General features: G+C 36.3%; 1 protein-coding gene across 3 annotated transcripts in view; it reads left to right on the forward strand.

Moving 5' to 3' along the window:
- Nucleotides 1–308: 308 nt before the first annotated feature.
- The window catches only part of LOC145985129 (uridine diphosphate glucose pyrophosphatase NUDT14-like), a 50,116-nt gene continuing 39,222 nt past the window's right edge, over nt 309–11,202 (forward strand). The window contains exon 1 of one of the 3 annotated variants that reach the window (XM_083118770.1): nt 309–436. In XM_083118770.1, the coding sequence (XP_082974896.1) occupies nt 379–436 (58 nt within the window). In that variant the 5' untranslated portion in view covers nt 309–378. Of the gene's footprint in view, nt 463–11,202 lie in introns of all 3 variants that reach the window. The other 2 variants (XM_083118773.1, XM_083118774.1) reach the window with 2 other exon arrangements.

Genomic DNA, 11,202 nt, shown 5'->3' on the forward strand with positions numbered 1-11,202 from the left:
ATTACCGCCATTACCATCACATTGAAACACAGATTATTGCAGGGTCTTCCTCTCTGCACAACAGTTTTGCTACCTTGTGTTCTGACGTCAGAGGAACAAGACTACGAGGTTAGGTTAAGCCTATTAAATTAGGTTCCATTAGCATAAATACAATGCAAATTATTATTTAGGCTAAGAGAACTAAACCTAGCTAGCCAAACCTGACAACGTAAGCATCTAGCCTAAAATTAAAGAGCTTTGTCCAGTGACGTCAGAACACAAGGTTGCTCAAGTGTTATGCGATAAGTGTGACCATTATTGGATTGAACTTTTTGATTGAAAACAAAAATGTCGCACTGTTTACGTAAAAGTAAATAGAACGGTGTAAAGAAAATAAGAATGCGTGCAAAACAAGGAAAGAAAGACAGCAAAGAAGGAGAAACTCGATCCAGCAATAGTAATTACATGTACTGTATTATATATGTATGTATGTAATGGGTGTGTGAAAAAGGGAAAACGAACGAAAGAATAGTTTTAGATTGATTTAAATAGCCATAATGCGCATTAAGATATATGTTAGGGCCTTAAGGTGCTGGTTTAATTTTGTACTCATTAAGCCAATTACAGTTGAATGTACGGAAAATGTTCCCACGAAGAAAACAGTAAAAATTGTCCGATGACAAGACTATCCACACCCCCTGGAATATTTGTTGAGTTTTATCGATAGACCTCATTGGTTCATGAAACAAAATATGTGGCCCAAGTTTCGATTGTTTAATTTATGATGGTGCACAGGCATTTTTACATGATTCAATATCTTAATTATGTTAACGCTGTTAAGCCTTGCTTCCATGTTAATAAAACATTAACATACTGACAAAGGCAGTATAGTATAGTATAAAAAATATATACACTAGAAAGGTAACGTTTCCACCCTCTTAACAGGGTCTTCTTCAGACGAATATTCACATGTTACCTTTTTAGTTATATATCTTTTATACAATAAATTCTGCCTTGGTCAGTATTTTAATGTTTTACTTAAGTATGTCTGTTGACACATACTTCAAAGTGGTAAGACTGCAGAATATGGCCTGCTTAGGAGGAACACGGTTCATATTTTTTTGGTAACGTTTTGTAGTTAGTAATTGAGAAAAGCAAGTTTTAAGGTGCGGAAATTTTTTTTCTTTAAAAAAAAAACGAAAAAAGTATCCAGGTTGGGTGCTATTGAAATCGTAGGAACGAAGGATAAAGAACATTCCTGCACAAATCTATTAAAAGCAAGAATTGCCTTTGTTGTTAGGTAGCTAGGTTTAGTTCTCTTAGCGTAAATAATAATTTGTCATTGTATTTATGCTAACGAAACCTAACCTAACCTTGTAGGCATTCTCATCAAAATAATGTATTTATGCTAACGAAACCTAACCTAACTTTGTAGGCATTCTCATCAAAATAATGAAAGAAACTGCGAAAACAATATGGACGCGAACGAATGGAGAAATGCTTTGCTTTTAGGGTAAGAATTTACAATATAGAGAAAGTCTCCAATTTCTAACTAATTTTGGTAACATTATCGTATGGGTAAAACGGATCCCTTCAAATTTCCTTCAAATTTACAGGAGAAAGTACCTACGGAAAACATTTTCTTGAGCGTTTTGGAAGTTCCTGAATGTAGATTTGATCCATTTTAATGTGAATGCGTTTTGTTTTCTGCGAAAATCTCTGTCCGACACGCTGTTTCTGCTCCCGCCATTTGCTTTTTGCATGTGAGTGCAATGTTCCGTGTGTTAAGACGATGGAACCCCGTAGCCAGTGTTTCAGCCTCGCCGTGTTTTCACTAGAACCACCTGTCGAGTTCGGAACAAGCCATTTTCCCCGAATGGGTGTCACTTATCGCACAACATTGTAGGAACATTGTGTTCGGACGTCACAGGAGAGAGCTGTTTTTACAATTTTTCTTTGTATTTATGCTAATGGAACCTAACCTAACAGGCCTAACCTAACCACGTAGGCATTCCTCGTCTGACGTCAATATTCAAGGTTGCAAGATTGTTGTGCGTAAAGGAAGAGAATTAACGAATTACGAAAGAAAGATGGTTCTGACCCGAATGAGTGTCACTTATCGCACAACACTGTAGCAACATTGTGTTCTGACGTCACAGGAAAGATCTTTTTCATGTTAGGCAATACAAGCTAACGCGTCTCTTAGCGAAAATAATAATTTTTCTTTGTAGTTATGCTAATGGAACCTAACCTAACAGGCCTAACCTAACCTCGTAGGAATTCCTCGTATAGATGGTTCCGACCCGAATGGGTGTCACATATCGCACAACACTCTAGCAACATTGTGTTCTGACGTCACAGGAGAAACCTTTTTCATGTTAGGCAATACAAATGTAACGCGTCTCTTAGCGAAAATATTATTTTTTCTTTGTATTTATGCTAATGGAACCTAACCTAACCACGTAGGCATTCCTCGTCTGACGTCAATATTCAAGGTTGCAAGAGTGTTGTGCGTAAAGGAAGAGCATTAACGAATTGCGAAAGAAAGATGGTTCCGAATTGCGAAATAAAGATGGTTCCGAATTGCTGTGTACGGACAATGAACGTGGTAAATCGCAAGGTTATTTTACAAGTTCTACACGTAAATGCGACGTACTAGCATAATTTCAAATAGGGGCATGAAAGTAGATATTTTCCGGTGAACGAGGTTGCACCACTGCATAAATCGACAAAACACTCTCAGAACGCCCCCTAAACCTGTATGCTATGACGGCCATAATGTGTTACAGATTCGAAACAACAAGTAACAGTAAGTACTCGTAAATAGAGAAAATAAACATTATCTTAGTTAGAAATGCATTATTTTGCCTTAAGAAATGTTCCGCAACACGTTAGCAATGTAAAGAAGTCCGAAATATATGATTCGTAGGTGTTTTACCCGTACGATAATAGTACCCTAATTTTGGCTCCTAATCACGAATCTGTTGTAAAAAACCGGGGCTCACGTCTGGAAATTGTACATTTTGATGAAAAATTGTTCGTTAGCACCAAAAACCATCCACGGGTAGCCCCACAAACCATTGACGTTAGCCCCAAAAACCATCCACGGGTAGCCCCACAAACCATCCACGGGTAGCCCCACGAACCATTCACACGAGGTTAGGTTAGGCCTGTTAGGTTAGGTTCCATTAGCACTCATTTCACCCCTAAATTCATCGAAAAAATAGGGATCGTACTAGAATTTAACAGTATAAATCATTTTCTTGTAAAACAACGGCGTGGTTGGACACAATGACAGGAGATTACATTTTTGTTCGTAAAACTACACATATACACCTATATATATATATATAAGAAATTCAATCGGCTTTTTTTTTCAAATTTCCCGGTTTTTTTCAACAGATTCGTGATTAGGAGGTCAAAATTAGTTAGTATACCGAAAATTAACAAAATTGGAGATTTTCTCTATATTGTAAATTCGCTCCGCTTTTAGTAGCAGGAAAAACATTTCTCATTGTATTTATGCTATTGGAACCCAACAGGCCTAACCTAACCTTGTAAGCATTCCTCATCTGAAATAATGAAAGAAACTGTGCGTGTGTGGGTGGAATCCGGAGCGACAAATCAACTCGAATGCCGCGAAACAAAGGGTGTCACTTATCGCACAACACTTGAGCCCGTAAACAATATGGACGCGAACAAATGGAGAAATGCATTGCTTTTAGTAGCAAGAAAAACATTTTTTACGTGCAATAATATAATAGTAATCCCAAAAGTAACACTGGAAAATGGAAGTAGAAGGTATGTACTTTCAGGGGATATAAATTTTGGGTAAATATGCGATAACGCCCGGACACCTTTCACTCATTTATTTCCTTAATTTTACCACTGGTACTTACCATTTTGCCTTGCGGAACATTCTTTAAGGTGAAGTTATGCCTTACCTCCACAAACCATGCACGTTAGCCCCAAAAACCATCCACGGGTAGCCCCACAAACCATTGACGTTAGCCCCAAAATCCATCCATGGGTAGCCCCACAAACCATTGACGTTAGCCCCAAAAACCATCCACGGCTAGCCCCACAAACCATTCACACAAGGTTAGGTTAGGCCTGTTAGGTTAGGTTCCATTAGCACTCATTTCACCCCTAAAGTCATCGAAAAAACTTAGCACGGTGCCATCTGCACGCACACAATGTAAACAACGGCATAATGTGGCAGGCAATGCCAATTTCTTACGTAAAAAGTGATTAATTCTTGTTCGGCAGCATTAAACTACGAAGTTTTTACTTTCCGTGAAAGAAAATACCTCCCAAAACGTCCAGAATGCTAAAGAAACTCATTTCAGTAAGTACTTTCTCCTGTAAATTTGAAGAAATCCGTCCGGGCGATATCGCATATTTACCAAATTTTGTTCATCTATTTAGAGGAAAAAAGCAGCCCATATTCTGCAGTGAGACCTTCAAGGTATCAGTGATTACTTACAATGCATTTTCTAGTATTTCTTTATACTCCTACAGAATTTTTTGTTTGTGAGCAGCCATTCATTTACTGTCATCTTGCTTACTGCCGCCATCTACTTCACATGCATGGGGTGCAAAGGGGTATTTCGTCGCTGAATGCTTTCCTTGTTAGATTAGATGGGACAGGTTTAGGGCTCTTATCATTAATAAAGTACCCATAAATCCTTTCATTCTTAGGTTAGGTGGATGAGGTTTAGGCTTCTTAGCATTAAAATAATGCCCTTAAAAGCTTTAAACATCGGATCACATAATATCTGGTCTCCAGCACAAAACCTAAAGTGACCAGACGTCCCTTTTTTAAGTCTGTCCCAATTTTTCTAAACATAGAACGGAACATGAAAATGTCCTTTTTTTGTAACAATGACTTATCAGCATAGAATTGTGGTCTATGTTCCTTTTGTTTTATTGCGATTTCATCATGCTACGAATGCAATTTTAACGGTTCGATTTCGATTTACTTCTGTTAACACATACTGCAGAGTTATAGAGAATACCTAAGATTTTGTTCAATATATGCTTTCGTAGTTAGGTTAGGCATTTCAGGTTTGGTTCTCTTAGCATTAAAATAAAGTCCCTAAATGCATTCTGTTAATGGTCCGATTTACTTCTACATTAATTCGTACAGTCGCTTGTCAACGGAAAATACGTTGTCCATGGGAAGCACACACATGCTTGCATAAGGTAATTTTTAATTTGTGTTTTCCGCAACATAAATAACAGTGCTCAATACTTGAAGGAAGGTTCAAATTTCGTGGGACAATGATTGCCAAATTTCTACGATAATTTGTCTTTCTGCTAGGAGAATTTCAAAAAATCATAAAACAATCGGAACCATTATCGAAGTCTGTACTAAAGATCCATTCATCAGCAAAATATCAATGAATAACTTCTAATTGTAAATGACTGTTTGTTTGCAGTATAGTGCAGTGATACATATCACCATATTATGTAAGTTATTTGCATAGTATGTGTTTATTTACTTACTTTTCAAACATAAGTATTGCTGACAAAACAGTTTTTACATTAAAATGTGTACATTTTACCATCCTGTTTTTCCTCCAGAAAATTTTTTTTTTTTTTTAAAAAAAAAACCTCGAGCCTCGAATGAAAAGCTGCAAAATTCATGTACAAATCAACTGGAAACCAAGAATGCCTTCACAAAATTTACATTTCCAGTATTCTGAAGCACTTCTAATAGTCGTATGTAAGTTGCAAAAAGCATTAAACATTTGAAACCATTACAAAATATATTTTAGATAAGAAGTGCACAAATAAGAGATATTTGGTTCCGAAATGTGACCACTTTCAAAATTGTTTTTTTTCTCACATTGAATACAACACAGATATCAACTAATAAAATGTACTGGAATGCTGCTACTCCAAACATAAGAAAAATGTCCAAGCAGCAACAAACCTGGGGTGTAAGGGGTACCTTCCATGTAGGCACCCAAAAGTCAACCTCACTTCCACATAGTACACCCTGGACTGAAGACTAACAAGGCTCTGGCAACTGGCACTATGGCCAGTATAATTTTTTGTGCTGTCCTGTTTTTTTGTCCTTGTGTGTGCTGAGTGCCCGTTTACAGCCTCAGCTTTTAACAGAAGTCAGAAGATTTTAAGATTTTTAGTTATGCAACTTTAGAGTTTTTATTTGTAATGATAAGGGGCTGGCCCCCGTATAATGTGAAGGGTGCAAAGTAGCCAAAGTGCTGACGCACCCTATTATGTTAAAAAAAAAGCAACAAACCTAACAAAAACGTAATATTACAAATAGCATGAACCTAACAAAAACATTATTACTAGCATAAAACAAACCTTTGCAAGAACTTTTACCCAAGTTGTGAATGTTTAATTATGAACTAATTATGGTACTCTACATACGGGTCATTCCATGCCAAACGATCCAATGGTGATTGCATGACCATTTTAGAAAAAAATAATTTTTAGTACATATGTTTGTACATGTTTCCAGATATCAAAACCAATGTTCAAAAAAAAATATTGTCTTTAGTTCTCCTGAAGTAGCCATTTTTCCAACATGGCGCATAGCTTTCTTTGCTCATTTAGCACTTTTCAGAAACCTTAATATCTCAAAAGCCATTAGAGCTAGAGACTTGAAACTAAATTCATTTTGTAGCTAATGAAGTATACTTTCTATGATATTAAGTATGTTTTGCTTAAAATTGCATCGTAAGTACGAAAATTATGCTGAAAATTGTGGTAATGATAGTTAAAAAATTGGAGTTTAAACCCGATTTTTTCAATGAAGGGGTTTATAATCTAAGGCTTGATTTTTTTTCATGTGTAGACCTGCCTACAGGGTGTCTGTAAATAAAATATCAGTGCTTAGAAATGCAACCCTTTTTTACAGCATGGGCTCAAACATGACCATTTATTGAATTTTGACAGTTTTCGGGGTTAAATATCTCAGAAGGGTCCTCTTGAAAAATTCTGAAATTTGGCATAAAGGAAGCCCTGCATGAACCTAACTCACAGTAAAAATCTCAACTTTTAGATTCAACTAGTTTTGGTCAATATGAGGTAACGTATGTCACCTAATTTCTGACATTGCAAAGTAAGGTTAAACTACATCCCTTACTTAGAATAATTAAGTCTTTTCTTTCTCTTCTTTAAATTTTGGTTAAATAAAGCCACAGAAAATATAGTAACATAAGGTTTTAATACTTGACTTACCAGAAATTGAAATTACAATGTATGACTATTGAAAATCTGTGAAATCTCATTGCAAATGGTTTGATTTATTAGGTACCAATGGCCAGTTGGTGTTGTCAGCTCCAGTTTGCTATTCATTATCTTTGTTAAATCAGGAAGAATTCTTTGTTCTTTCACTAAGTCCCTAAGTAAATTATCAGAAACTTTCAATTCATCACATATATTTTTTTTGACCAAGTGGTAACAATCAAACTGATGATTCTGACCTTTTCAACATTAGTTTTTGCTAATTTATTTTTTTTTTCTTATAATTTCAATTATATGATTCTACTGGCCATGCAAAGGATTATCACACTTGCTTTCCTTTTCTTCAGTTCTAATACTTTGTGAAAAGCAACTATCCAGTTTCCTTTGCACTCCATGCACAGGAGACACATCAAAAACAGAACAGACTTCATGCATTTCCTTTAGTTTTTCTTGTGTTGGCACAATGACTTTCCATTCTGGCATTTAAGTGAGTCACTTTCTCCAGATATGAAAATTTTACTCCAACATGTCAGGTATATTGATTTAACTGGTATAAGGCTTACCTGACTCTTTTTGCCTTACCATATGATGCAAATTGATTTTAAAAATTCCCTTACTTAACTTTTTCTTTAAGTGGTAGGCACAACATACTTTACCATATAAAAATCTATTTTCAATGGTATTTGCATATTGTCTCTAAGCCATCCACCTGTAGTCTTCACATAAGAAGTGTTTTATCATTTTCACTGAGTTCGTTAAGATTAATTAGGTCTTTGGGAACCTTACCAAAAGTGTATTTGTGACAGTACTCTCCAGTTAAAAATTATACAGAACACTCCATTTCCTGTCACAGATAACGATCATTCACAAGTCACTACTCTCGGCACATTAGGCAAAGGAAGAATGCCAGCAGAGATTGTCCATGCACAGATCAGTTTCAGGCTTGCCTCACATCCTATCAAAACATGTCTCTGAATCTTCTGCTGTGCATGACTCACATCTACTTCAACGAATGTCTTTTCTTGAGGAAAAAAAAATATGTATAAATTCTACCAGCTTTGACCCTCCAAAATAAATAGCCTACTTTCAGTGGATTGCCCAAGGAGGGTATGGTTGGGGGTCATAATCCAATACCTTTAGCCTAGTATTCCATAAACAATTACGTCAAAGGCAGGATAATGTGGCAAAAACAGGGCTTTATTCTTAAAAAGTAAATGTAACCCCCATCCCCAACCTTTCGAAATTCCTGGGCATTCCACTGTCTATCTTAAGCTGCATGTACGGCTACATTTAAAAAATGTGGGGGGGAAGCTCAGTTGAAAATCTGTGAAATCTCTATGCAAAAGGTTTGATTTATTAGGTACCAACTGGTCATTGGTACCTAATAAATCAAACCTTTTGCATAGAGATTTCACAGATTTTCAATTGTCATACATTGTAATTTCAATTTCTGGTAAGTCAAGTATTAAAACCTTATGTTACTATATTTTCTGAGGCTTTATTTAACCCAAATTTTAAAAAAGAGAAAGAAAAGACTTCATTATTCTAAGTAAGGGATGTAGTTTAACCTTACTTTGCAATGTCAGAAATTAGGTGACATACGTTACCTTATATTGACCAAAACAAGTTGAATCTAAAAGTTGAGATTTTTACTGTGAGTTAGGTTCATGCAGGGCTTCCTTTATGCCAAATTTCAGAATTTTTCAAGAGAACCCATCTGAGATATTTAACCCCGAAAACTGTCAAAATTCAATAAACTGCCATGTTTGAGCCCATTCTGTAAAAAAGGGTTGAATTTCTAAGCACTGATATTTTATTTACAGACACCCTGTAGGCAGGTCTACACATGAAAAAAAATGAAGCCTTTGACTATAAACCCGTTCATTGAAAAAATCGGGTTTAAACTCCAATTTTTTAACTATCATTACCACAATTTTCAGCATAATTTTCGTACTTACAATTTTAAGCAAAACATACTTGAATATCGTAGAAAGTATACTTCATTAGCTACAAAATGAATTTTGTTTCAAGTCTCTAGCTCTAATGGCTTTTGAGATATTAAGGTTTCTGAAAAGTGCTAAATGAGCAAAGAAAGCCATGCGCCATGTTGGAAAAAATGGCTGCCCCAGTAGAACTAAAGACATTTTTTTGTTTTTGAACATTGGTTTTGATATCTAGAAACATGTACAAACGTATGTACTAAAAATGATTTTTTTCTAAAATGGTCATGCAACCAATTATTTTAAAATTGGTTCATTTGGCATGGAATGACCCATATGAATTTTTTACATGGTTCAATTACTATATCTGGTAACATGTTTCATCAGCTTGATGATTACTTACTGTATTTTTTCTAGAGAATGAATTTTCTCTTCCAAACACTCCAAGATATTTGAATTTGTTAGCTAGCAGCCATTTGTTTACGCTTGTCTTTGATATCAACAGCTGCTGCTGCTACATTATGTGATGTGAGGTGTATATGTGTATTATATCCAGTAGCATGCGGTGCTAAATCACGCAGGGGAACAGGTGACCTGCACTAGCCCCTCCCCTCCCATACCTGTCGTAATATAATACAGTAGACCAAGTAAAATTCAACCCTTGTTGAAATTAGCCAAATAAACATACGATATATATGTTACAAATTGTCAGAAGTGACATACATGAAGCATGTTAAAATTATGACAATAGGCTACCAATGTTAAAGCAAATATGATATAATGTACAGAAAACATTAAAAACAAAATTGTTGATGTGCAACAAAGAAAAAATTAATAAAAGCAATTTATGAGTGATCAGAGGAAAAATGTATTGTCGAAACCTGTTTCATATCTCTATTTGTAGATTTAGTTGACATTTTCTTTTGTAGAGTTGAGCATTCTTGTAATTCAAACGTCCCCAATGCAATAATGGCGTTCAGGTGGCCGAGTTTTTTCATGACGTCCGCTAGATTTGTAGAAATTTTGACAAAACCGGAACTGTTCCAAACTGCCTTCTTGGGAACAAAGAAGGACAACAATAATTTCCACTGGAAGAGTATCCAGTTAATCATTTTACAGAGTTGTAGTAACTCGTTTGAAAATGCCTTGTGTACGATTTCGTTTTAGTTTTTAATTCGGTTAGGATAGGTGTTGATTTGCTGTCTTTTCTGTAAAGTTCAATGAACTAAAAGCTTTCGTCTTCAGCCGGTCCATCATACAACATTTGCAACCCTACGCTCGCAACATTCGCTTTCTTGTTCTGCCACTGCGTGCATCTTGGGGCTGGTGGAACAGGTGGACGCGAGCTGTTCCCTTGGAAGCTATTTCGCAGTGTCTAGCCGAGGCATTTAGCAGATGCTTAGACTGTAGAAGATTATTCCAGTTCGTTATGACTGGCAGACACAATTTTGCAATGAGATTAGGAAACTATAGACTTACTACACTCAAAACTATCACTACGTCGCAATTAAACTTTAGCACATAGCAAAAACTCGAAGGAAAACGAATTCGCTATGTCTCTCGTCGTAGGGAACAGCTAGAGAGTTCAGCTTCCGTGGTGGGACGTGGCACCATGAGGATCGTTTACCTTCGCGCGTGGTCGGAAATACTTGGCGTCAGACCAGAGCATGTTGATTTCGGAAGAAGGAAGTGTTCTTATTATGTTATTATAGATAGTTAAATAGCTAAAAAGGGTCATAAGTAGAAGGGAACAGCCTGTTCCCTCTGTTCCATGGAGGGACCGCCACGGATTATATCCCTAAATACTTTGTTTGTTAGATTAGGTGGGGTAGATTTAGGGCTCTAAGTAGTGATGTAGACAATATGTTGCACAGTATTCCAGTTTGGAATGCCTGTTTGCCCTCCCCCCACCCCAATGGCATAGTGGTGATGTCAGTCCCTTGTAAGTAAGGTGAAGGTTTGATCCTTGGCAGAAGCACAGTTTTTTGGATCCCAGTTTAAAGTGTAGGTTCAGTCCCTATTAGCCTGTCGGAGCATGAAGTGTTTAAAACAAACTTTG

This window comes from Lepisma saccharinum, chromosome 3, assembly GCF_977018435.1.
Source record: "Lepisma saccharinum chromosome 3, izLepSacc3.1, whole genome shotgun sequence".
Classification (NCBI taxonomy): domain Eukaryota; kingdom Metazoa; phylum Arthropoda; class Insecta; order Zygentoma; family Lepismatidae; genus Lepisma; species Lepisma saccharinum.